The sequence below is a fragment of the Girardinichthys multiradiatus genome, chromosome 4 (genome assembly GCF_021462225.1).
Source record: "Girardinichthys multiradiatus isolate DD_20200921_A chromosome 4, DD_fGirMul_XY1, whole genome shotgun sequence".
NCBI classification, from domain to species: Eukaryota; Metazoa; Chordata; class Actinopteri; order Cyprinodontiformes; family Goodeidae; genus Girardinichthys; species Girardinichthys multiradiatus.
Window position 1 is genome coordinate 28,931,691 of NC_061797.1, and position 27,973 is coordinate 28,959,663.

The 27,973-nt window shown below is 39.6% G+C and overlaps 1 protein-coding gene across 1 annotated transcript; it reads left to right on the top strand.

Annotated features, from left to right (window-relative positions):
* The first annotated feature begins 223 nt into the window (after nt 1-223).
* aldh1a2 (aldehyde dehydrogenase 1 family, member A2) lies at nt 224-27,973 on the top strand. Its single transcript, XM_047363754.1, has 13 exons — nt 224-545; nt 10,069-10,173; nt 10,778-10,918; nt 11,277-11,406; nt 13,359-13,420; nt 14,096-14,224; nt 16,836-16,949; nt 20,998-21,100; nt 22,949-23,133; nt 23,317-23,481; nt 24,373-24,530; nt 25,341-25,415; nt 27,070-27,973. The coding sequence occupies exons 1-13, from the start codon at nt 429-431 to the stop codon at nt 27,140-27,142; spliced, it is 1,557 nt and encodes a 518-aa protein (XP_047219710.1). The 5' UTR covers nt 224-428; the 3' UTR covers nt 27,143-27,973.

Genomic DNA, 27,973 nt, shown 5'->3' on the forward strand with positions numbered 1-27,973 from the left:
CTGAGCACACGTCTGAAATAATCAGTTCCAGATCTCTGTGATAACTCGCCGCAGGCACTATGAGCATGATATTTGTGTATGTAAAACTATGAATAAGTATGTAAAAAGCTCCAACTGTTGCTGAGTGAAAGCGACTGAGGAAAGTGAGTGCGGCGGGAGTGTGAGGTGGGTGGGTGGGGTGCGTGTGTTCCTCCTCCTTAACACGCATGGCTTGAGGTCATTTATGTAAATGCACGGATTTAATTTTCAAAAGGACGGGCCTTTCCCCCTTTCTCTTCACCCAATGAAAACGAACCGCAGCCAACACCTGGCTATAAACCCAGGAAGGAATCCGAAGCTCTAATCAGAAATCCACTGGAAGGAGGAAAAAGAGGCGCAGTGATCAGGGAAGCAGGCAGGCAGGAAGACGAGCGGAGCGACCAGCCGTGATGACTTCAAGTAAGATCGAGATCCCCGGAGAGGTGAAGAGTGACCCGGCTGCTCTCATGGCATCCCTCCAGCTCATGCCCTCACCGGTGCCCAACCCGGAGATCAAGCATACCAAGGTCTGTTCCCGTCCTCCCTCCACCGCTGTTACTCTAGGCTGCGCGCACAGGTTCGAGCTCAGAGATCTGGACTTTTTCCAGAGTTTGTGCGGCGTTCACGGACAGAATATCACAACTTTATTAATATTTTGAGTCCCAGGTGAATAGAATCTTACTTGCAACAATGGCGATATACTTAAGATTTAAACTAATTTAAAATGCATTATTACTAATTTGCGCTCGCACAAGTCCTCTGTGAACTATCAATACATTATAAGAAGAAAAATGCGTATCACACTACTGCGCTTCACATTTTACTTGCACATGCTAAGTCTTATGATTAATTTGCTTCAAGAGCCCAAATTAAATTGAAAGTATTTGATGAGGCATTAATAAGGCGTGCACTCGTGTTTTAGGTGCTGGTAAAAAAATGTTTACAATAACTAGTCACATGCGCTTCCTGTCATGTTGTTTCATTTTTTCTTTTACCTGGGCTGTAGACTTTACATTATTTCACGTCGCTGCAGGAAACCAAATTATAAACTGCATTTTATGGGGCTATTACGTTTTTATAGAAAGCAGCCAAATTGGAACAAAAAGCCTCTCTGTTTTTCATTTCATTCTCATCATGAAACATATATGATTTTTTTCTCTAATCACTTAATTTACATTATTATAGCTCGCAGTGAAATTAGGCCTCAGTGGAATTGAGAGAAATTCAAGCAAATGCCAGGGACTTACAATATTTGCTTTTAATGGCATTTATGATGACAAAACACCTACAGTTCAAATCCAAATAGCAGCTAAATGTTATGACTTGAGTGGGAGATTTTGCCTTTATTGACCTGAGGTTGGTTCAGTGGATAAATTGTTTGGAGGTAAAATGTGTGTGTTGTGGTAGCTGGTCGGTTCTGCTGGCAGAGGGGTGTGGGAGATGCAGAAGCAAATGGAGGAAGAAAACTGGATTAAATAAAAATATTAGATTTCTGATGTAACTTATGTTACATTTTAATAAAAAGGACTCAATCCAAAGTGAGGTATTTTACAATTGGGATGAATTTCAGCTAAAAAAGTGAGCCAACTTTCTCATAATTTAGTTTGGTTAATCTAAAATATTTCTGGAGATTAATATCTTCTCGGTTCTGCGAATCTTAAAGTACATTGATTTAATCAGCTCTCTCTTGGATGCCTGCAGGAATGTGTAGTTGGAGGTCTTGTCACTAGTTTTGAGCATTCATGACGCAGTCTGCTCCAGTTTGTGGCCTGATAAGTGGTCCTCCCGCAGAACAAGTGTTTTTATGATTGCAAGACAAAAGGGTGCTTACAGAGGACAGATTAATGATAGTGTGCTGGGAGTAACTGCTCTGTGTTAACAAATAGCTCAGTGTTTTGAGTGCAAAGGCCACGCGGCTGCACTGCATAAAGAGGATGGTACATGTTGCAGGTTGAGCTCGGGGGTCCTGGATGCTTTTCAATCCCACTCACGATTCATGCAGGTTGTTAGCTGAATGGTTGGCGTACAGGAGCATATTTAGGGAACAACTTGGTGAATTAACCCCCAGGAATTTGAATCATCGGGTCCCTGTTGGGTCGGTGGACTATGGGGCAGAAGGGCCCTGATTTATGGGCACCCCCGACGTGGGGTCTCTTCACACCCGGTTCCTGATCTCCACCCTACCGACTGTGCAGGAAAGACTGCATTGTTCCTTGAATTTGTCCATTTTGGGATATAAATATCCAATTTTCCATAACTTAATGAGATTTAAAACAATCTTATGATAAAACGTTGTTTGCCTTTCAATATATGGATTGCATCAGACATGCCTTTAAACACAGATATGGCTGATACATTATCATGCCTTAACAGATGTCCTATAGAATAGAGAAGCATGTGATAAAAAAGGGTTATTACCACTGAGATTTACCCCTTGTCCCTTCACCGAGTCATGAACTGCTCACCTTTCAAAGTCACATTGTGTAATTGTATTGGATGTCTCCCTCTGTGTACAGATCTGGGAAAGTAAAATATGTTTATGGCGTTTTTTTTTTTAATTAAACACTTAAATGTTTTTGCCATAACCACAGGAAGGGATGTTGTTGCTTATAGTGCCCAACTCCCATGTTTATTTTGCTAGAAGGCTCCTACAGCTTGCAGAAATAGTTTAAATGCTGATAAATGCCATGAATAAGAGAGCGATGATGAGAATTTATCCATGTTTTATGCTGCTCCACTTGTAGCAGCAGCGAAGAAAAGTGAGTTTGTTAAAGTCATGCTCCTTTTAGCAGGTGATACCTCTCGCCTTTTTGTTTTGCACAGCTTAGTGATAATGAGTTGTTAAACCAGACACTTAGTGGGATGAATTTACAGGGAGGAGGAAAATAAATGGGAGGCTTTGCTGCTTTTTTTTTTTGCATTCATACAGCAGCCTGTAAAAGTTTTTTTTCCATGTGGTTAAAAAAGCCAAGAAGTTGATGCAATGGCGAATTACATAAACTTAAAAAAAATTGCTTCATGATTGTCTTACCTCGTCTAAATGAAATGCTTGGTTGACCTTCATTGTTTATTGAATACATTTTGTCTATTACAAATTCCATGTTTGTTTTACTCGTGCCTATAATTGGATAATAACCTCAGATAAAAGTGCCACGAATCTGGAGAGCTAAAAGCTACCAAAGTGCATTAGCCTGGTTCAGTGTGTGAGAGTTACAGATTTCCTAATCTCATCAAAAGTTATAAGTTTTCTTTGTTGCTTTGCTCATGGTGGCATGAGTGCACTTTTCACCATAGGAACCTGCTCTGAATCTGCCTGCTGAGGACTTGTGTATTTGTAAAGCAGTCAATGCAGAGGCATCCTCTTTGGTTTGCATGAAGAGGAGGCTCCATCAATCTGTCACTGATTGAGATAGTACAGATGGAGGCTTGGGGCTCCCCGATGCTATGGTGCTGTCCACTGGGGTGTAAATTATGACCCTGCCTCACTGTGTGGGTTAGTGGCCCTGCCTCGCCAGAGCCTGACCTGCAGTCCTGGATTTTTTCACTTCAAAACCACCATCTTACCGCGATCGAGATCAAACAGAGCCCAAAGTTAGAGGATACGGCACAGCTAAATGATTTATCATGACGAGCACAGCAAGAGCCTCCTCTCGCCCTCTTTCTTCCCTCTACTTATATAATCTCACATGGCCGCAAAGCTCTGCAGCGCACATCTCTTTGGGTGTGACAGGCTAAGTGTGCACTGCCATCAATGTGTCCGTTGGTGTGAAATGCCCACTTGTGCAGCGAGTGTAAATTACCATCTCAGCTCCGACGTCAGCATCACGTCCCTTGGTCTCTTAATCACAGTTGAAGGGAGAGCAGTGACAGCAAGGTTACCCCTATAACTTCCTCTCTATCTTTGTTCATTGTGTAAATACTTCTGGTGTCATTATAAAAAACACTTGGCTTCATAAATCTGTTGCACTAAATTCTTTCTTTAGTGCACATACCGCAAAAGCCTTCCTCGGTGTTTATTTGTCCGTGAAAGAGCATGGCATTTCTTTATAAATTACTTCCTTTATGTCCACTGATCCCCAGAGAGAAACTATGCAAAAATTTTCTTTTAACACTCCCTTGACTTGAGTTTTAAAGAACTGTAAAGTACACAGGAAACCTGTCAAACCCCAGTAATTAGAGCGAGGAGGTCAGTTTTCATTGCTAATGAATGGAAATGAATCTGCCCTTTTTCTTTCTTTCATTGTCCCTTCAAAGCCTCGTGCAAAAAATAATTTTAGGAGAATTCAGTTTTTTTATATGAACTTTAAAAACATTTCCTGGTTTTGAAATATTTGGTACATTAGGCTTTTGCAGTTATTTATTATCACCAAAACCAAACACATGGCACCCCTACACGGCATTTACAAATATTGGGTAAAAAACAGATATTTACATAGTGTATAAAAATATACATAAACCTTTTTCCTCATTGTCTGATATTAAATTAGATTAAAGTTTTTCTGTTTAGGGCAAATTAGGATTACCAAGTACTTCTATTTGTAAAATGTCAGAAAAATTATCTTTTGTGAAAGTTTTTAAAACTTTCTTCAATTTCAGCAGTTTACACACACAGCCTTTACTGTGCATTTAAACTTGTTAGCAAAGCCCATATGAAAATGTCATGACTGTAAAATTCTGATAGGTTAATTAACAACATTTGAGTTAATTGAAGGCCCACCCGTGGATGCATTTTAAGCCACAATCCTTCCTTGTGTGACATCATGGAAAAATCAAAATAAATCATTAAAAATATAATCCAGAGAATTGCGGACCTCCACTCTGATTCATCCTTAAATACATTTTCCAGATGTCTGAAGAAGTTATGCTTGTCTGTTCAAACTATTTTACAGAAGTATAAGGAACATGGGGAAGTCCAGCTCTCATACTGTTCAGAAAGGAGACGGGTGTCCCAGAGATGAATGTATTTTGGTGCGAAGTGGTCACATCAACCCCAGAAAAAAAGCAGAAGACCTTGTAAAGATGCTGGATGAAGCTGATAAGAGACAGTCATTCTCCACAGTAAAACGAGTAGAGTGGACTAACATGGCCTCAAAGGCCACTCAGTGAGGAAGAAGCCATTAACCCAAAAGCAACATCAAAACCCAGATTACAGTTGGATTAGGCACACAGGCACAAAGAGGACAACTTTTTGGAGCCGTAACTTGTGGTCTGATGAAACAAAAATGTTTTTTGATGTCACATTTAAAAAAAAACAGAGGTAAGCTTGTAAACCTAAGATCACCATCCCATATTTGAAGAATGGGGATGGCAGCATGTGGGGGCATTTTACTGAAGGAGGGACTTCACAAAATAGATGATATCATGAGGAAAGAAAATTATGTAGAAATGCTCAAGCAACATCTCAACACATCAACCAGGAAGGTAAAGATTGGGTCTTCTAAATGGACAATGACCCTAAGCATACAGCCAAATTAACTACACAGTGGTTGAGGACAACAAAGTCAATGTTTTGGAGTGACAATCTCAAAGGCCCAATTTCTGTCCCAAAGAAAATTTGTCGACAACTGAAAAGGTGGCCCACAGACCTGACTCAGGGTGTATTCACACCAGGAAAGTCCTTTGGTCCGCTTGTTTGGTCCAGACCAAAACCGAACTTTATTTTTTTCATTTGGTGCGGTTTGTTTTCACATTGTACTTTTTGCAAGTGAACTATTACTTGTAAACAAAGCCACGCGGGTGACGATCATTGCTCCCATTGGACAGAAATGACGGGGCCGGTTTGTATTTAGACCATAAGCGAACCGCACCAGAGTCCGTTTGGAAGCGGACCGAGACCACCTCAAAAGTGGTATTCACACCTGCACAAAAGGTCCGGACCAAGGGGGGAAACGAACTCTGGTCCGTTTAAAGTGGACCAAAAGTGGCAAGTGTGAATACACCCTTAGTTACAGCAGTTCTGTCAGGAGAAATGGGTCAGAATTCCTAAAAACAATTGTGACAAGCTCGTGGAAGGATACCCCAAACTCCTGACCCAAATCATACACCTCCAGAAGTAATTCTACCAAGGGCTGAGGAAATGTATGAAAACTTCAGAATTTAAAGTTAAAAACGGTGGCTCATCTCTGTAGCATTACAGAAATAGCATCGTTGCTGACCTGAAACAGCAAATGTTTTGCCTGATTTAATAATAATAGTGAAAATAGTGAAATAGTGAAAATAATAGTGAAAAAATATTCTGTGTCATTTTATACAGTTTATAAATATATTGTTAGATATTTATTTAACAACATATTTGCCCAATTAAAAGCTGCAGGTTTTGAGTAAAGTGCAAACTCACTCACTGATCTCCTAAACATGTTCTGAAATATTTAAGCAGTATCATTACTATTTGGCCTCTAACATAATTGATCCTGATGAAATAAACCTTAAAAAGCGGAGTTGTTTTTAAAAGCACTGCTTGAATCCATTTTTTTTGTCACATAGTCTTGGAGTCATGCCTCACACACTCACGGTGACAAGAAAACGGTGCTTGCCAGTCAACGACAGAGGGGTCGCCCTCTTCAAAATGCAGGCGTGCAGGATGGCATTGTCTCTGGGAGTGTGAATGAAAAACATGAAGGCTCCATGGTGTCAAACATGTGAAGAGAAGCAGGAGAAGAAAACAAAAAGAAAACCACCAGCTGCTCTCCCCTTTCACATGCTCTCCCCACTTGTAACAGTAGTAATTATAAAGACTTCTGAAACCCATCCAGATGTAGAAAGGAAACAGAGGTCCTGCGATAGGGGAGGATATGAAACTTCCTGCTCAGACGAACCATTTTCAGAGCCCGTAGGACACGTCTGGGCTGTGGGATCTCGCTGTGTTGTGCATAAACACACACACGTCCTTAATCCAGCCACCATCCTCCCTGCTTTAAAGAAAAAAAGACAAGGGGCTTCACACATTCCTTTGGCCTACTAGCATCTGAGCCGTGAGAGGAAACAGAGAGCCAAACAGATGTTTTGTTGGCAGCGGAAAGTATTTTGGCTTCTCCTACTTCCTATTTCAGGGCACTTAAAAAAATGAATGGTCACAAAATGTTAGGTAAACGTTTTTACCCAAAGTTTTCTTTAAATGAAAGACACTGTCAAAAATATGATCTTTACACAAGGAAGCAATTTGTAGCTGATTTAAACTATGCAGTGACCAAAAAAAAAAAGCTGAATTTTAAAACATGTGTGTTTACATCATATCCTATCTTTAGGTTAAACCCAAGATAAAGCTCATACAGATGACAGGACTTACAGCTTTCACTGAAAAACACGGGCGCTGCTAAATATTTGCAGCTGCCCTGTGACCTGTGCAGACATTCTTTGTCTGTATGCTTAGCTCTCATCCACTTCAGGGGTCCGTCATACAGTGCCTTGGAAAAGTATTAACACCCTTCGGACTCTTTTTAAAACTGCATTTTAGGGGGGCTGTGGGACAGTTGATAGAGTAGTTGTTTTGCAATCAGAAAGTTGTAGGTTTGATTGCAGCTTCCTCCTGCCATATGTTATTGTGCCCCTGGGAAAGGCACTTAACCCCAATCTGCATACTGATCTGCGTAGCGGTGTATGAATGTGTGTGCGTTTGTGAGTGTGATTCGGTGAATGTGACTAGACAGTTTGAGTGGTCAGTATGATTGGAAAGGCAATAAATAAGTTCAGTCTATTAACCATTTGCATTCAGCCTGCTTTACTTTGATAACCTTGAATAAAATACATTGGAACCAGTTTCCTTCATATGCCACTTGTTAAATAGAGTCCACCTGTTTGTGATTTAATCTGAGTGTAAATACAGCTGATCTGTGAAGAGCCTCACAGAACACTATGGGCCTGTTGGGGGAGAAAAAACTGTGACCTGATATCTATTAGTAATGTATTGCACAAATTTGGCCTTTATGGAAAGTGGTCTGAAAAAAGCCATAGTGGAAAGACAGACTTAGGGGTTTAAATACAAGTGCACTCTACAGTTTCTTAATTTTTTGTGATGAGTTTAAATAACCTTTTCCTTCCATCACAATTATGCACGGCTTTATGTCGGTCTATCTAATAAAATCCTGATAAAATAAATTTAAGTTTATGGTTATAACATGTGAAAATGTAAAACAGTTAAAAGGAAATGATTAGTTCTGTGTAACTGATTGTGTTGTGGTAAAAAAACAAGCAAAAAAACAAAACTACTGATTTTCTTGTAATAAAAGGAGACATTTTACTGCAGTTTCTGGATAGCAGCTTAAACTTTCATAAACACAGACTAAATATGTGAAGCGATAGGAAAGGCCCTACAGGGAAAGGGAAAAGAAAACACCATTAGTCATTTGAAAATGTGCACCCTTGCACTTGTTTTTTCATCCTTGTGTTCTTTGCCCCCTTGTCCGAATGATCCTAAAAAGTAATTTTAAGAAACCTTGAGAGTTGATTTACAACCCGGGCTTGTCATCTTAATCAAGCCCCTCAATGGAACCGGGACAAAAGTCTAGCACCAGTCTGAGCCCAGCGAGAGGGCCGAGCCAAGCGGCAGCTGACAGTGGTCCTTTTCTAGCCGTGATTTAGGTGGGGCCTGCTCCACAGCGTTTTTTTGTGCTTTATCCCTTCTCCTTTAGCGGCATCCAGCGAGAGGGGTTACGCCACGGATAAAGCTACCCATGGTCTGCATTCTTGCCCAGGCTGTTGAAGCTGTCAGGGGGGCTTCTCTGATTTAGGGCACCCCACTTTAGTGGCCCCTATAAATTTAAAAACTAATTCAGTGCTCTGCAGGACCGTTTTTTGCAACAAGCCCTCTTCTCCTTATAGTTACTGACAATTTTATGAAGTGCTCTTAATTAGCAGCAGATTAAAGGTGGCCTCAGATTGGAAGACATAGAAGAATACATGCTAGAGATGAGAGAGGAGTCACTACGTGTGTGTTTCAGTGTGTGGGGGATGGTACATTTTAAATATCTCCACTAAAGTTCATGCATAACTGAGTCTGCATTATGAGTGGTTAAGATAGATGTCATCACAGCCTGAGAGTAAACAGAAAAGGAGGTTTATAGCCAATTAAATAGTACTTAAAGGGCGGCGTTTATTGGGGTAAACATGTTGGAGAGTTTAGGAGGGCTCAGACCAGTGGGATACTTGAACCCTGCCTCTCAGGTTTGCTCTCAGAGCATCAGAAGAGAAGGATGGTAAGAGCACATGTATACACAGACAGATTTGTGCCAGCAGATGTTCTCCTTGCACTCTATCTATCAGAAGAACTGACAGCCATTAGAAACAGACTGTGAGCGCTCCACCTAATGAATCTAAACATGTCTCTTCAACAGACACACCTCGCATTTTGTTGTACTTTTCATCTGGCACCCCAAAATTCTTTTTCTTTTTCTTTGCTGACACAATTCTCACTTTCCACAATTGTCTAAACATTTTTTTTTTTTTTTTTTTTTTGCTCTTTAATAGACGTTAAAGATGTCCTGTTTGGAATCCCGGGAGGTTGTTTAACGGAAGACTTGCTTTAACGCATCACAGAAACCAAGCGCAGCACGTGTTTTATGGTCTCGTAAATGAGTGGTGATGTTGTGAAACGTGTGTCTTTGTGCTTGGGAGGGGGGGTTGGTGGCTGGGGGTCTTGTGTCTGATAGGGATTTATCCCCCTCATACACACACACAGACACACACACACCAACACACAGAGTCACACTCACCAACCCCTTTGTCTGGATGGTGGAGCACTCCCCAGAGAGCAATGCTTGACGGGCAGGAATCTCTGGAAGTCCAGACTTCCAGAGATTCTCCAATATCGCTTACACGAGAGGCTAGACATGCTGGGCCTACTGGCTGAGAGCTGTTAGCCTTTCACAGACTGCAAGTACTCTGCAGCTACAATTGTGTAACTACCAGGTTACTAGAAGGGTCATAAATATGAAATATTAGCAGAAGTAATCATTATTTCCATTTGCTGTTGCAATATATCAGCAGTCGAATTGATTCAGCTTTGATTGTGATCTTTAAGTGTGGCTAAAAAGTGAAAAAATATTTTCCCTGCAGATATTCATCAATAATGAGTGGCACAACTCCATTAGTGGAAAGGTCTTCGCTATCTACAACCCAGCTACCGGAGAACAGATCTGTGAGGTCCAGGAAGCTGAAAAAGTAAGTCCGGAACGAGCCCGGACCCCTGGAGAAAACAGTCTAACATAATGGCAGCAGTTCCATGTGATCTGAATGCTCTATTAAAATTATAAATTTGCACAGCTGTTTTCTGACTGGAAGTATTAACGACCTGTTAATATTGGAGCTTAATGTGATGGCAAGGAGTCCCTCCAACCATAAAGTTTAGGATCTATTTTTCTAGGGTTTATTAAGGTTTATGTTTCTGCTCGAGGATGCATGTAAAAGGTTAGTGTATGGGTTGGAAAGCTACAAATGATTATCCAATTGGGACTAATACAGTCGTCTAAATTTCTCATTGTCTAAAACTAGAAATATATATATATATATATATATATATATATGTGTGTGTGTGTGTGTGTGTGTGTGTGTGTGTGTGTGTGTGTGTGTGTGTGTGTGGTGGGTAGCTGTACGTTTTTCCTTTTTTCATGTATATAGAGATTATAGACAGAACAAAGGTTATGTCCCTATCAACTCGGCAGTACACATTTGACACATTTCTTCTAGTGAGACATTTTATTAGTCTGAAAACAACAGTAGAGTTCAATGATCTCTATCTATTTGGTATAATTTTCATGTCCTGTAGGCTGATGTTGATAAAGCGGTGCAGGCTGCTCGCCTCGCCTTTTCTTTGGGCTCGGTCTGGCGAAGGATGGATGCATCTGAGAGAGGACGACTGCTGGCAAAACTGGCTAACTTGGTGGAGCGAGACAGCGTCTATTTAGCAGTAAGTGGATGAAAACTGGATTTTGTTTCTGCATAAGAGCTAATTAGCGTTCGGTGTAAGAGTATCCTTGAAAATGTTATTTCATTTATCAGTTTATTTTCTTTTCATTTTTATTTCCTAACTTATCCAGTGCATTTTATTTCCTCATGCAAGGCTGCCTCAGTCTCCTTCATCTTTGCAAATACAAATATTTGCTTTGCCTTAAAGAGAACTGAGGGGCTGTATTTGTAGTTTAATGTTATCTTGGTGTCACATTTCACCCATGGGTGAGTGTAAAGGATGAACTGATTCAGAATTATGTGAAGATCACAAGGTTATATCACATATTTCTCAAAATGTCTCCCTCTTCTCTCCCCAGACTATTGAGTCTCTGAACAGTGGGAAGCCCTTCCTGCCCACCCTGTTTGTCGACCTCCAGGCAACTATAAAGACTCTTAGATACTTTGCTGGATATGCAGACAAGATCCATGGAACCTCTATTCCAATGGGTAAGAACTTCCTTTGAATAACTGCAGCAGAGTTTTAAGAAAATCAGCCTGATGAAGATCGATGAAGAGCCAAAAATATGGTTTTGGAGATGAACATAGTGGTGTTATTAGGAGTGTGATTAAAACCAAAGCCAACTATTGGCCACCAAATATGAAAAGCTGTCAAAAACCAAAATATAGTTGCTTAATTTTATTTTTACTGTTGTTTTCTTTTTTACTAGTTCCCTTCTCAGTATTCCAAAAACATCTACAAGCATGCAACAATCACCTCTTATAGTCTTGAGACACTACATACAACTTTAATAACCTTATGTTTTTTTTAAATATGACTTTTCTTGGTAAACAAGCATAAAAGAAAACACGTACCACACAAAAGTCTGATTTAGGTTATAATCAGCCAATCATGTTTTTTTTCAGAGTTTAAAGAAAAGGTTCAAAAATGTTTTTTTTTTTAGAATTTGTTTTATTGTCTTAAACAAACTTTAATTCATTAATCAATTTATATTAATCACTCTTAAAATATGGTAAATATCTAAACCCATCCATCCATAGATGGATGAGTTTAGATATCCATCCATTAGATGTAAACTTTAAACAGATTTACTTGAATACAATTTATATAGGCCTATGAAAAAAAGTATAATGAAACATCCGTAGATTTATCACTTTCTTTTTGACTCATTTTAACTTAAGTAGCTGTTTATGATAAAATTTTCTAGATTGTGCATCAGCGGCGTTCCTATACTTAGAAATGAAAGACAACAAATTGGTGGATAATCCAAACCCTTGTTATCCATTCACTGTTCTAAGGTTGCAGCCACCAGTTTCGTCCCCCTGACACGGTTAAATTTTCTGTTTGAAGAGGTCGGCTGTCGATTTCAACAGGAAGGAGAAGAAAGAATGAAAGAGAGGACATGAGAAACCTGTTGATACCACTGCATTGTTCCTCTCAAAGCTTCTGTTATTCACTGTTGCCAGACTGGCCATGGTGTGCATTTTCCCAGGGCTGTGCTCGGAGCTTCATCCCTCTTGAAGGCTTTCGCATTAAATAAGCAGGGATATTCCTGTAGCCTGCATGATGTAAGGAGTCATGTTTGTTCACCTGTCAGGATAGGGTGCAGTACACCCACCATCAACAGCCCCCTCTGTTTGTCTGGCATGACAAGCTGGGCTTGTGGTATTAAATTTGTATCACAGGCAGCGTGACATGAATAGGGAGTGTCATTATGTAGAGCACCTTTGGCTACACAGTTCGGTATCGTTTACATCGCTCATGCCAAATTGAAATCCAAGTCAATTGTCGGCGTCATAGTTTCACATAAGCCTCGCAGACACTCGAGTTTCTCCTGAAAATCTCAGCTCACTGTGCGAACAGCTTTAAAATGATCCAGCATCCCCTTTGGAACAAAATAAAACAATGAGCATCTGGGAAGTTTCACTGATGTTTACAAGCTTCTACTGTTTCCCACAAAAAAAAAAATATTTGGCTCGTCATCTTTCTCTGATCATTCTGTCCAAACGCAGCATTAGGCAATAATCAGCTGACCGCTGTTGTAATAAATTCACACACACATTTCTCAATATGGATTGTTTTTGTGGAGCGTGAACAAGCATGGCACACCCTCCGTAAAAACCTCCTTTAATTCAGCTAATGCAAGAGGAATGAGCAAACCTCTCCAGCATAACACCCATCTGTATGACCTAAAACACATACACACACAGAGAGAGAGAGAGAGAGAGACAGGCCTCGAAACACAATCTCTTACCAGGGTAAAGGAAGCAGGAATGTTCAGTGTGGATTGATTTACAAATTAGCATGTCGAGTTGACAACAGCGACAGTTTAACATGCGTTTGAGTTACTTTTCAAGCTTTTCAGCAAAAAGTTCGGAATTAGTAACCCGGGTTTCACTTTTTTGTGACTTCGTATGTCTACACTTATTCGCCTTCACAGATGGAGAGTATCTGACATTCACCAGATATGAGCCCATCGGAGTTTGTGGACAAATTATCCCCGTGAGTATAAGCCTTTCTTCAAGTGACATGCACAACAGAGCAAAGAAAAAAAGGCAGATAAGAAAGAGCTGGCTGAGAATGAAAGAGAAAGTGGCCAGTTTATTGGATTACATTCTGATTTTCCAGTAATTCCCTGACAGTCACTGTTTATTTGGGTAAAACCCATTCAATGAACCCCCCCCCCCCCCCCCCCCCCCCCCCCCCAAAAAAAATGACTGTGCTAGTGAGGTTGAATAATGATAAATGAGAAGTGAGAAGAGAAGGGATTTTACATGCTGGGCTTTGAGGGAAGGAGAATGACGAGAAAGGAGGAATGGATGAAGGAGAGGGAGACTCTGCTCATTGTGCAAGAGTGCAGAAAGTGTGTGGTTCTGCCCCCAGCCCCATGGGCTCCTCAGTAAGGCAGAAATAACACAGGCCTGCATGTTGTACAGCGATACGGCTCCATTGCACAAGTGTTGCAATTTCCCGACTTTCTCAGAATGCTGTGGGAAGAGAAAACACTGTACCAGTGCCGAGAACATTTTCTCGCTTGACTATGTTTAGACAGAGCAAAAATGAGAGTAAGCGACTTAAGAGTGATGAGTTATTGAACTTGACTTGTGACCACCCAGTGTGTCAGTTGCATGATTTTTCCGGCTTGTGTGTGTGTGTGTGTGTCTGTGTTGTGTGCAGTGGAACTTCCCTCTGATGATGACGGCGTGGAAGCTGGGCCCAGCGGTCGCGTGTGGAAACACCGTCATCCTAAAACCAGCAGAGCAGACGCCGCTCACCTGCCTCTATATAGCAGCTCTCGCCAAGGAGGTAGATCTTACAGACACTCTGCTAACTGCAAACGTCTCATTAGCACAAACACTGGCATTCTACTAGTCATCATTTATATGTGAGTGTGTTTTTCTATTGCTAAAAACAGAATTTGACCTGTTAGTTGGGCCAATGCTTTATTTGGACAGCCCAATACAAATGTAGCTGCAAGGCGACAAAAAGGGATGTTTAACGTTGTGTCACTTGCTCTCACTGGGGCATGTCTTCAGACTGAAGTCTTGCTTTTGGCCCTTATTCTGTGGATTTTTGTAACAGACCAACACAAGTGGTGACAAATAAAAGTCTGGAAGCTGTTCTGTATAGACCATTAGAGCTTTGTTAGAGAACGTTAGTGAACAATCAGCATCATGAAGACCAAGGAACACAGCACACAAGTCAGGGTTAAAAGATGTGAAGAAGCTTAAAGCAGAGTTATGTTGCAAAACAATATCCCAGGCTTTTAACATCTTATGGAGCACTGTTCAAGCTATTCAAAAATGGAAAAATAATGGGGCAACCTACCATGACCAGCGATGGGCATCCACCTAAACTCACAGACCAGGCAACTAGAGCATTGATCAGAGGAAAAAAACAAAATGTCCATGGTAACTCTGAAGGAGCTGCAGAGATCCACAGCTTAGGATGGGGAATCTGTGTTGACCAGGCAACTATTAGTAATTTATGCCACAACTCTGGTCTTGAATGGAAAGAAGAAAGCCATTGTTGGATTGGTGCCACTAGAAGACTTTTTTGCAGTTGCCACATACCGTGTAGGATTAGAAGGTGGTCTGATCAGATGGGACCAAATTTACCTACACACAAAATATTTTGTTTTGGAAAATTTACATTATTCATCCCATTGAATACACCCTCTCACTGTAAAAAAATGTTTGAGGCAACATCAGGCTGTTTTTCTGTAGCAGGGACAAGGAAGATGGTCGGAATTAATGGGAAGACGGATGCAGCTAAATGCAGGGTAAACCTGGAACAAACAGTATTGGAGGCTACAAAAGACTTGAGTGGAGACTCACCTTACAGCGTGATAATAACCGCAAACACACAAAGCCAAAGCTACACTGGAATGGTATAGATGGAAGATTATTTATGTGTTAGAATGGCCTAGTCCTGATCTAAAAATCAATTGAGAATCTGTGGCTAGAACAGCAAACTGATGTTCACAGACATTCTCCATCTGATCTGACTGAGTTTCAGCTATTTTGCGAAAAGAACCGTGGTCTGAAGTTTCAGTCTCGAGACAGATAAAGCTGGTAGAGACATATCCCACAAGACCTGCAGCTGTTATTGAAGGTGGTTCTACAAAGTATTGACACATAACCACTGAAAGTCCACACTTTCTAGGTTTCTGTTTATGAAAAATTATAAAAGCTATGTTTCATTTTCTGTCCAATTCACAATTATACAATAGTTTATGTTAACCTTTCACATAAAAAAACAACAATCCCAAAACATTGAGGTTCGTGGTTATGACAGAATGTAACAAGCACATAGTGCCACAACACTGATAATGACCAACAAATCAGGAATATACAAACCACTGTTCTGTTTTTTTCTTGTTGATGTATTCTTTACTGTGAGTCACTGATTTTAATCCTTCCTCAGATTACTCAAATTTCTGTCACTCATGTTTACTCTGTTTTCCTTCTGCAACAATTCACCTCCCAAAATGTTCCACCATAAGAGTTTTGTTACATGTTTGATGCACAGAGATCTTTGTGGGAATCCCTGTGGTATTTTGTCTAACACTCACTTCATTGTTAGTATAAAAGCAAAATCTTTGCTTTTGACAGATTATACAGAAATGGTATGTTGTGAACTACACATTCATGGGAAAGGGTTAGGGTTTTTGTTTTGTGTGCAAAAGGTATCATCCTTCAGTTGATCATCTACTGTATGTTCAGCAAATATGTCTTTAGGAATCACCTTGTTAGTGGTATGAATAATACTGTCAAACTATGCTATAGTTGGTATATTTCCTACTCTCAAAGAAATTGATGCACACTGGAAACGCGCTTGTTATTTCACAGATTTAACCTGAACACCACTGACATGTCACAAGAAAGCGCTGACATATCGAATAAAAGATCTAAAGTATTTTCTCATATTGTAATACACACAGTTGTGCTAGGAAAGTTGAGTCAACAGAAAGAATGATTAAGAACACTGACAAATGTGTTTTTCATTTTAAACCAGTAGTGTGTGGTAAATGGGTTGCAGTGTATTGAGGAGTGCAGCTGTGCAGATATTTCTCTGCTTTTCAGACTCAATCTTCTGAGCCGTCTGGACAGAGTAGAAATAAACATGTGTAAGTTAAACAGCACAGGAACAATGCAGGCTCACATTACGATCCAGTCCCACTAAGTAATGAACAAATATAAGTGTCCACATCCGCTCTAATTCCCATATATCCTCCCCGGCTGCGTCTCTTTCAGGAGACTATCTGTCTGTGGCCCTCTTCCTTGTGATGTTCTCCATGTTCCCTAGTTAAAGGCAGGTTGGGCTGGGTCCGGATTCCCTCCACAATGCCTGCGGTTTTGCTTAGCTCTTCTGTCATCTCCGCTAAAGCTTGTTTCCTCTCATATTGTTTTGACAGGCCGGGTTTCCACCGGGAGTCATCAATATTTTGCCAGGATATGGTCCAACAGCAGGAGCTGCAATTGCTTCGCACATGGGCATAGACAAAGTGGCTTTCACGGGATCAACCAAGGTACGTGTTTCTCAAGTATGCAGCTGCGGCTGCCTGCTTGCTTTTGTCACAGAGAACAAGTGACACAGTGAACAACATGTGCAGAGCATAAGGAGCAGGCTGGGTAATTAGGGGATGTGTGCATAGTCTTAATAACAAGCAAAGGGGCTCTTAAGTTGCATCGCATGGAATTATTCCTTGTGATAGGGCTTTGATTTTGTCACGCACACATGCACATACATAGTTGAAACCAGATATTCACATACGCTGTATAAAACGTCACATAGCATTGTTTTTCTTGCTCTCTGATATTAAACCAGACTAAAGCCGTTGCTTCTATGGTAACAGCTTTTCTCTTTATCTAACTGGATCTGGAGCGGATAAACCTCGGCTTGCTTTGCAGAACAGGGCACCAGCTAATACAAAGCAAAAGGACATACCATTTTAGGTGTTGAGTGTTGTGGTCTGAACACATTCCTGCGGCACACAGCAGAGAGACAGCAAAAAATGTCTCTGCAGATCATTTATAAACATCTGTCATTTCCACCCAACTAGAACTCTGTTCTAACCCCTCGCAGCAAAACAAAAGTAGAATATATAACATAATGTGTTCTACCTTTGGAAAGTGAACAAAGTTTCCTCTGACTCATGTATGTTTGTGCTGTAAGCAACATCTGATAAGCCCCCGCAGGCTTAGACATAATACATTACTGTCTGGAGCCAAATAGTCACTGAAACAGTGAAACTGAAATACAGCCAACCAAAGACAGATAAATATCGAAAATCTCCCAGCAGTTATTGCTGTTCTAAAGTTTTTATTTTAACTACTGATCTGTGCGACTCTACTAAGTAATATCTACCAGCAGGAAGTTAGAGTTATTTCAGTTTGATCTGGGGTCATATTTTATCAGAGTCAGCTAAATGGGGTACAGAACTATAAACTGATGAAGGGTAATATTTTGAATTAAATTTCAAGTGAGATTTAAACGACCTGCACTTTGTATAGTGCTTTATGAAGTCCTAGGACACAAAAGCGCTTTACACCACAATCAGTTGGGGGCAGACTGACAGCGGTGAGGCTGCCATACTATCGGCATCACCCGGGCCCTCTGACCACCATCAGCAGTGACTGAGATGAACAGAACGGGGGTTCGAACTGGCAACCGACTGGTTACAGGACGAACCCCTACCACCTTAGCCACCATCGCATTTTTATGACAATTTGTCTCCATAAGTCATGGAAAATGGATCCAGGAAGGGATGAAATGGCAGTGCGTAGTTCCAAAAGGAGATACAAGGGGCGAATTGATGTTGAGCTAATAAATTTAAGACGGTGTACCATTTGCTGGCTTAAGGGACCTTTGTTTCTTAAGATAACTTAACTGCATATCTGATGGCCAAAGACATCTGTTCCAACTTGCAAATAATTTCTGAATTCTCGTCTTAAATATGTATGATGGACTCTTTCAACTGCAATACTACAAAAAAGAGAAAAAGTGCATTGTTCCACTATTTGCTATCTATATGTTTGTGGGATGAAAGGTTCTACTGCATCAGGAATGTTATATTACTTGTGTTGATCTCACTGATAAAAGAGGAAAAACAAAAACATGATTTCGCATTGGACAATCACTGCAATTTTCGTTTTCAACTTGAAACATAAAAATGATCTACAGCCAGTCATTGGAGATACGAACACGTTTCCTAGAGGAAGGTCAAGTTGCTTGTAAAAAGGCAACCAAAGAAACAAACTGACTTGTAACTATGGTCTCAAAAACCATAAGATGACGCCATGTAACTCAGGTAACCATAATCAGTATGGAGAGGTTAGCAGCAGTATTTATACGGTAAAGGTTTGGTGGTAGTCTCAATACTGAAGCAGGTGCTTTGTTCAAATGGCAGACGGCAGTATGTGGTACCCCTTATAATAGTTTTACACCCCACGGACTTCTTTAGTAATTGTGTTTAATTAGAAGAAGCTACTTGTTTAAACATGTAAATGAGTCATTAACCTGTCATATTTTGCATTTAGTTTCACTAAAGAGTCACTAATTGTACAGCATATGAGATACTTATCTTCAATTTGTTATTCACAGTTTCTCAACCTTAAGAGCCAATGAAATTGATTTATGGACATATATCACGATTTTATTGTTGGCTCTGGTCATTTGTTATTCATTTCAGGATCAACAACATATTCCTGTTGTCATCCTTGTTCATTTAAAAACTCTGTTTATCCTGAATATGTCATTTATTTTTAATATATATTTTTTTAATTTGTTGTCTCTGTAATAAGTTACAACTTAAGTTCTTTGCTGAAAAAATACATAAACTGAAAAACGACCTAAAGCTGAATTATAAATAGTTTACCTGTTGTATTTGGTCTCAGTTGAGTCACATCATTTTCAATAGAATCACAAATAACCTGTGAAATCTTCCACATTGTCCATACAGAACATATAGACTATGATTAAAATATTTAGAAAGTGTTTTCCTTCAGAAGTATGCCTTTCAGGGTTTTTTGTAAAATTAACTTGGATTTTTATGTTACTGATTGTTTACCTAGTGTGTCTTATTAAAAATAATACAACACAAGAACAGAAACATAAATCATATCCTGATTGTATGTTTCCATTGTGAGTTGCCCAGTTTATTTTTACTAGTCTTCCTGTTGTTTTATATTATCTGGAGTCAATTAGTGTGCGACTGAGCCGGTGCTGTCAGAGACAGCTAACGCCTAGACAGTGAGTCACTGTGCCATATTAGCAATAGTGAAAGATACAAACATCCACTCGCAGAGTTCGAACCACTACAGGTGGATTTTAGGGGAAAAACTCGTCCTCTTACTGACTCACACAAGCCTGTGCTCCACACTAAGGACTCTAAAGTCCCAGCATGTTTTTCTTTACGCTGGAATAAGCACACAGGAACATCCACTGAGTCAGCCACTTTATGTTTCTGATCAAAGACAGACAAATAGATCATAAACTATAAAGCCAAACCAAGTTTTGTGTTGTTTTTATACAGCTTGAGATTCAGGCATGGACTCCACTCTTATCTTCATGAGTTCAGGCAGTAAGATACTGAAAGAAGATGAGGCTTTTCCATGTTGGAGGTGGGGTGCTTTAGGTTGGACACTGAGAGGGTAATTTTCCTCTTGATCTTGTCAGTTCCCTTGGAAAATAAAACAGGCTGTGTGAGTAACAGGAAAGATGAATACTTGCTCAGGGTGTAGGATTGTGAGGGAGCTGTGGGGGGATTCACAGGCTTCTTATCTGTCTGCTTTGCAATGCATCACAACGGTGCAACTTTTAGAAAGGACTTAAAATCATCTTCAGTATAGTTATTATGGTGTTTTTATTAATATTGGAACTCCGATTAAGCTGCGCTATAACAAAACAATTTTTCTTTTAACTCAGATAAATAAATGACAAACCTTTAACTAATGTCTGCAACATAACAAAAGAACAACACTGACATTGTATTCAAATCTCAAGTTAAGGTTTGAGAAAATTTATAGCTTACGTGATTTTTCTGCCCAAAGCGGGGTTTTCCTAAAGCTTTTACAACAAGAAATGTGGCTCTTAAATGTGTTATTTATTGTTCTCCAGTTTTGGTTACATGATATCATCTCTCCTGATAAGGAGCGAAGAGGAAATAGGGATAATAGGAAGATAAGGAAAAAGCCACAGGCAAATCCCCACTGGTTTTTTCTTTTTATATCAGAACACCGGACCTGTTTCATAGCAAACAAAACGTCCCACATTTGGCTGGATCACAGGACACCACCCACACACCTTGTGGTTGCCTCTTCCTGCCCCTCGCTACATATCAGGTGCTGTTCCAGGCTGAAACATCATTTTGTTTTCCTGCCGCTGTCTCCAAAAAACCTGTAATGGATATTCATTCTGTGTTTGCAGAACTCATGTTTCATGCAGCTGGCCGACTGTTGCATTCCTTGTTTGGAGCTAAGCAGCTTCTTTAAGATATTTAATGGCTGGGGCTGATTTACTGATCTGGCTGCAGGCCTATCTCTCTTAGTAAACCTTGGATCTGTTCTCTCCGCCAGGTTGGCAAGCTGATCCAGGAGGCGGCGGGGAAGAGTAACCTGAAGAGAATAACACTGGAGCTGGGAGGGAAGAATCCCAACATCATATTTGCAGATGCCAACTGTAAGTTTCAAAGTAATCAGAGTACTTGTACCAAGAGTCGTTGCAATGGCCTCCTTCAAGCTGGTGCTTGTAAATATTGGTGTCATAATCGTGTTATTATCATAAGTGTTTTTTCAGGTGCTAAATATGTCTGAAAACCTATAAAACACATTAGAAAAATGAACGTGTTCATATTTTTTTATTCTCACAGCGCCGCCCAGTGGTATTAAGAATGGCTGTGTTTTCACACTGATGCACTTTCCCTGGCCTATTGACCTCATTCATTTAAACTCAAACAAAAACAGCTGAACTCTGTGTTTGACTCTTTCCTTTTGCCAGAGTAATACAATCTGAAATTACTTTTAGCCAAAAGGTGTACCTTTATGACAACATTTAATACCCCACATTCAACTGTTACATGTTCCTGATCTTCACATATGCATTGTGGTTCTGCATGAAATAAATTTAATTGCATGTACTGTGACCTTCCTCTCACCATCTCTATAAAAACAAGTGACTGAACCAGTTTTTAAATCAGCTTTTCTATAAATATGGTGTGATACAGAGGCCTATTTCTCTCTCTTAGTCACTCTTCAGAATGGGAAAAAACAAAAGAACATGCCATTCAAGTAAGGTGTATGTGTAAATAATGTTGAAGCAAAAGCTAAAAGGTTTAAATCAACTGGATCTTTGACAGAGTAGGCTGGACGAGAAATCTAGAAAGATTTTGGAAAGAGGAATGGTCGAAGATCCCTCTCAATAAATGCTTTAACTTTGTGAAACGGTGTAGCTGAAGATTAAGGGGACAGCAGATGCTTTTTCTTGCAGATAGTGGTACTTTGTCTTGAGACAAGAAGTTCTTACTTACGGACTAAATATGCTGAACGATTCATGAAACTGGGCATATACATATACGATAATGGATATCAATCCCTGATGTTAGTCTCTGGGTTAGATGCTTTTGAACTGCTGTATTGTACCTCCCTAAAAATGTAAAAAATCAGCCCAGTTTACACATCTTACATCCCGAAACCAACAAATCAAATACATGCTTTGGAACCAACTGGAGTTACACAGTTTAGTGTTTACTCTTTAATGTTAATGCTAATATTGAAACAGTTTCCAAGACTTTTATCCAAAAAAATTCAAATTGTTTCAATCTGTGCAATGTAATCAAAACACACATTTGTAAATAATTTTGCTTTTGCTTCTATAATGTGTGCAGTATGTGTGCATTTTTTCATTCACTTTCCCTGTGCATAACTCATGCAAAGCACATGAAATGAAGGGAAAAGTGTATGAAGGATAACAGCTATAAAATCTGTCATGCATAAAACGCCATGAGAGGGCCAAACATTGTCTTCTGTCCTCTTTTCATCTAACAAGCAGATTTGTCTCTGTCAGCATTGTATTCGATTAAAAGACCACCAAATAATTGATAATCTTACAGCCTTTTTGTGTTTTGAAAGTTCTGGTTGGATGAGTTTCATATAACCTTAAGGTCCCCAACCAAACCGGGGATGCAGAGTGTTTTCAAATGCTTTCAACAGGCATAAGAGGGTCTCATTGGGGCCTGTAAATCAGCAGGATAGACCCTGACTCAGTCGGGTGCTTCAGCCGAGACTCATAAATTAAAGGCATCCATTAACCCTTTATGGGGAATAGCAGGATCTATCCTGTTGAAGCCAGATTTGCATTGGATGGCTTCAGCAGCGCTACAAATACTATGTCTTTTTTTAGATAATTTTATTCTAACACTGAGTCTTAAAACCTTAAGGAAAAATAATTACTCTCAAGGTACAGGTTATCTTTCAATGAGTAAGATATTTCATCCATGTATTGATTAGCTAAAAGCCACTTTTTTCACAGTGGATGTGGCGGTTGAACAGGCCCACCAGGGCGTGTTTTTCAACGCAGGCCAATGCTGCACAGCAGGTTCTCGCATATATGTGGAGGACTCCATCTATGAAGAGTTTGTCCGCAGGAGCGTGGAGCGAGCCAAGAGGAGGATAGTCGGCAGTCCCTTTGACCCCATGACTGAGCAGGGTCCACAGGTAAGATCTAGATCATCTTATCTTCTTTCTTTTTAGCTGCATCTCCGTTTTTTAAAAATTGCTTAAATTTTGTCTGCCCTTCCTGCCCTAATCGCTGCATAACCTATTATTGATTTTGGTTGGTGGACGCAAGGATTAATAAAGTTGTCTGAATCTGAATCTGAATATCTGTCACCTACACAGATCAGTCGGGAGCACCAGAATCGTGTGTTGGAGTTCATTGAGTGCGGCATTAGTGAAGGAGCCAAGCTGGAGTGTGGAGGCAACGCTATGGGCATGAAAGGGTTCTTCATCGAGCCCACTGTGTTCTCCAATGTGACGGATGACATGCGCATCGCCAGAGAAGAGGTATGACATCAGACAGTAGAAAACTCAAAATACTTCCACATACACTATATTACCAAAAGTATTTGGTCAAACCACCAAATCAATGATCTGGTGTTCCAATCACTTCCCTGGCTGCAGGTGTAAAAGATTTAGTGTGGAGAAACTTGACAGGCTTGCACAGAGACCTGACCTCAACCTTCTTTTTAGTTTATCCTTCCTCTTAGTTTATCTTTTTATTTTTTTAGAACAACAAGAGTAATAAGATTTATTTTTTTATAAATACAAATAAATCAAAACAGAACATAGGAAAATAACAAAAAAAATTATCATGGCTCTGTGATTCTTTCACAAATTTAAAAATGTCAAAAACCTGAATTGTTGCAGCTTTCTTTCAGAGCTGACCAGCAGTGTGCAGCAACAGGTGGAGTTAGGGTTGCATTTCATTAGGCTATACTCCATACAACTGAAAAACACATCGATCACTCTGGCAATTTCTCTAACATATCACTAAAGAGATTTTAAAGCACAAGAATGATATGACAGACAGCTGTTTTCAAATCACAGTTTTTTTAAAACTTCATACCACGATATCATCAATTGTTTCATGCCTTGTTTCAGCAAGGCAAAAGTCAATCAGTGTTTATGAAAACCTGACACACTATCCATCAAAGAGGGCATTACAAAAGAACTGTAGACATCATCCATAATCATGCAGAAAGCATCCATAAATAAAATCTAAGAACATAAAAATAAAAAAATGAGGTGCAACTGAGGAACAGTACAGAACAGGCCATACTGTGCAGTGTCACACCATATGGCAAATACACGAAGACATAAATTACTTTTTTAATGGCAAGCTCCTTAAACTCCACTCTTTATAAATAACCCAATACATTTCCTATCTGCTTGCAGATATTTGGACCAGTCCAGCATATCACAAAGTTCAAAACGATTGAAGAAGTGATAGAAAGAGCCAACAACACAGAATACGGTTTGGTTGCTGCTGTATTCACCAACGACATCGACAAAGCCATGACCGTAACCACAGCCTTGCAGGCTGGCACTGTGTGGTAAGTTTGATTTCCTGTAACAAGCTCCATTTTTCATGTGGGAAATATTAAACATTTCAGCCATCCAGAACCTGCAAACTGACACCAGACTATCTAACTATTATGACACACACTACAACCAGATTCTTTTGTTGTTTTTGTTTTTTTTACCAACAACTTACAGAAATGTGATATGAAATGTGTAAGAACAGGATTCATTGCAATCAGATGTGTATGCAGGAATGATACAATCACTTGTTGAGTTCTCTCAGAGTTGTTTGGTTTCATTTGTAATTAGCTTCAGATGGTTATGAGTAAGAGCAGAAGTAAAGCTAACACGCAGCATCTGGCAGAAACATTTTGCTGCCTGTACCACAGTGGTCTGGTAGCTGAACAAACATTTATATTTCAGCTTTGTCCTTCAGTTTTCATGTTACAGTTACATTCCCACCACCATTTACCATCACAAAAACAGGGCATATATTATTGAAATCATTTCCAAAGCAATTAACTAACAAGAACATCTTTTTTAAAGAAGAAAAACGCTCTGCAGCTTTAGTTCTGCACGTTATTTTCCGAAAGCTCACGGCTTTTTCATCTAAACAAACTACAGCTGCCTTCATCCGAACTCTTTTTAGCAGTTTTTTTCCAGCTAGAAATAATTAAACTCATTCATGCAGCAGCAGAATTATTTGATTGGGTTCAGTAGGTTATAAAAACAGCCTGCAGCGATGACAGCGGTATATTTTAGATCTGTCTTACTTAATGTAGCTTAAGCAAACCATGAGAGTCAAATGCATCAGACTGATCAATGCTTTGTGTATTTCCCAGGATAAACTGCTTCAATGCTCTGAGCACACAGTGTCCATTTGGAGGATACAAAATGTCTGGCAATGGACGTGAATTGTGAGTACGGTTTAGTTGTCTGCCCACTACATATACACAAATTAACCACAATATCACTAATAAGGACTTCATGTTTCAAAACAACATGTCAACCTCAAATAAATCTTTTTATAAAAGGATATTGCAATATTTCTCCTTTTATGCTCTAGCAATGTACAGTTAAAGCCAGATGTTTACATCTACTGTATAAAAAGATGCATAATCTTTTATTTCACCCAGTCTGACATTAAAACTGACTAAAAGTTTCCTCTTTTAGGTCAGTTAGGATTACCAAAATAATTTCAATTTGCTAGATGCCAGAATAATAAAAAAGAGAGAGATTTTATTAAAGGGTTTTTTAGTTTGTTCTTCAAATTCAGAAGTTTGCATAAAATTATTCAAACAATTTGGGAAATATAATAAAGACATGCCTTTTTGAGCCTCTGAAAGGTTAATTCACAACATTTGAGTTAATTGGAGGCACGCCTGTGCATGCATTTTAAGGCAACATCTCAAACGCAATGATTCCTTATGTGACATCATGAAAAAATCTAAAGAAATCAGCCAAGATATCAGGAACATACTTGTAGACCTCCACAAGGCTGTTTCATGCTTGGTTGCAATTTCCAGATGCCTGAAGGTGCCATGTTCCTCTGTTCAATTCACTTTTACATATATGTACTGTAAAAACATCATGAGGATGTCTTGCTTTTATACCATTTAGGAAGAAGAATGGTTCTTTGTCCCAGAGATGAATGTATTTTGGTGCAAATCAATGCCTAGAATTGAGGCAAAATACCTTGTAAAGACTGGTAAAGGTGATATGAGAGTGTCTTTATCCACAGTGAAATCAGTCCTGTACCAGCATGGGCTGAAAAACCAATCAGAGAAGAAGAAGCCATTACTTTAAAAGCAACAATAAAAGCCAGATCACTGATTGCAAATGCACTAAGGGAAAACAAAATTTGGATTCATGGAGAAATGTTCAGTGATCTGATTATCATGTTCAGCCATAATGATCTTTGTTACATTTAGAGTAAAAGAGGAGGAAGCTAATAGGCCTGAGTACAACATTATATCTGTGAAATATGGGGGTGGAAGCATTACGTTCTTAAGACACCAGCCGGGAATTAAACGTTTTGGGCACAATTCAGTGCTCCTAAGCATAGCACCAAATTTGTTTCAAAGTGACTTACGGACCGCAAAGACAATCTTTTGGAGAAGCCATCATAAAGCCCTGATATCAGTACCATGGAAAACCTTTTGGCAGAGCTAAAAGTTTATGTATAAGCAAGTTGGCCTACAAACCTAACTTGGCTACACCAGTTCTGTCAAAAGGAATGGGCTCCAATTCCATTAAACCTTTAAGAGAGGCTTATGGAAGGATTCCATTTGACCCAAGTCATACTGATTAAAAGGCAAATACTAAGAAAATGTATGTAAACTTCTGAGTTTAAAGACAGGAAAAAAAATTATTTGCCATTTTCCTGGCATTTATCAAACTGAAATAATTTTGGTAATTCAAACTGACCTAAACCAGTAAACGACTGGTCCCAATTAATGTCAGAGTAGGATTAAAAGATTATGTGTTTGTATATAGTTTAAGTAAATATCTGGCTTCAAAGTGTATATTATCTATTTCAGTGATCAGAGCTGTTACTGTTTTCTGTTTCAGGGGAGAAAGTGGCCTGAGGGAGTACACAGAGCAGAAGACCATCACAGTGAAGATGGTCTCCAAAAACTCTTAAAGTTAGACACACTTTTCTCAGAGGAGACCGTATCTTCCTCACCACCTTCATCGTCACACTGTCTACAGCAGCAGACCACACCAACCATCCAAAATGGCTCTCTCCATGGTTAAATTCAGGCTGTACTCACTCGCTGCCTCTGGTACCCGCATTAACTCGCCCAAGCAGTCTGCCGTTCCCTACTCAGCTATCTCCAGGTCTTAACTGGCAACCACTGATCCCGTCCTCATACTCTATACCTCCTCCACTAACGACACTAAAGCACTCACAGAGATGATTGGGAAGGCTGCTCTGGCATCACCCTCCCCAGCCGCTGCAACCCAACCCCCTCCAGATGCTGGATGCTCAGAGACTCGGTCGCTGCAATAAGCCCTTTACTAGCTACTTGTCATGTGTTGGGAAGTGTTTTTTTCTTTTTGCTGTGCGGGATGATTGTCAAAACCTCATGTGTCATTGTTTTGGTTAGAATTTAGAGAGCACGCCAGCTCATTCGAGACCACTGATTTTTCCGTCAGCTTCAGACATGAACAGATGAAATGTTAATTCAAAATTAAAGTTGACTTCTAATTGTTTTTGTTTATATATTAGCTCATATGACCTAACACTGTATGTAAACCTTTGACCGACGTAAAGATGTTCAACTCTTCAAAAGCATTTTACTCTCACTTGCTAAAAAAAAAAAAAAAGCGGAGTAGGTGTATTTTAAACTTTTGTAACTGATATCATTGATGTCCATTTATGTTTATGTTTATACAATCGTATGCTATAAAATTATAAAATGACTGTAGTTATTTTTTTTTCAGTAAAACATTTTTTCATCGATTTCTTATA

Bases quoted from the DNA above. Each gene is read 5' to 3' on its own strand.
- aldh1a2 (XM_047363754.1), top strand. From the start codon at position 429: ATGACTTCAAGTAAGATCGAGATCCCCGGAGAGGTGAAGAGTGACCCG. The intron at 13,421-14,095 runs GTGAGTATAAGC...TGTTGTGTGCAG, and splicing joins TTTGTGGACAAATTATCCCC to TGGAACTTCCCTCTGATGAT. The intron at 14,225-16,835 runs GTAGATCTTACA...TTGTTTTGACAG, and splicing joins TAGCAGCTCTCGCCAAGGAG to GCCGGGTTTCCACCGGGAGT.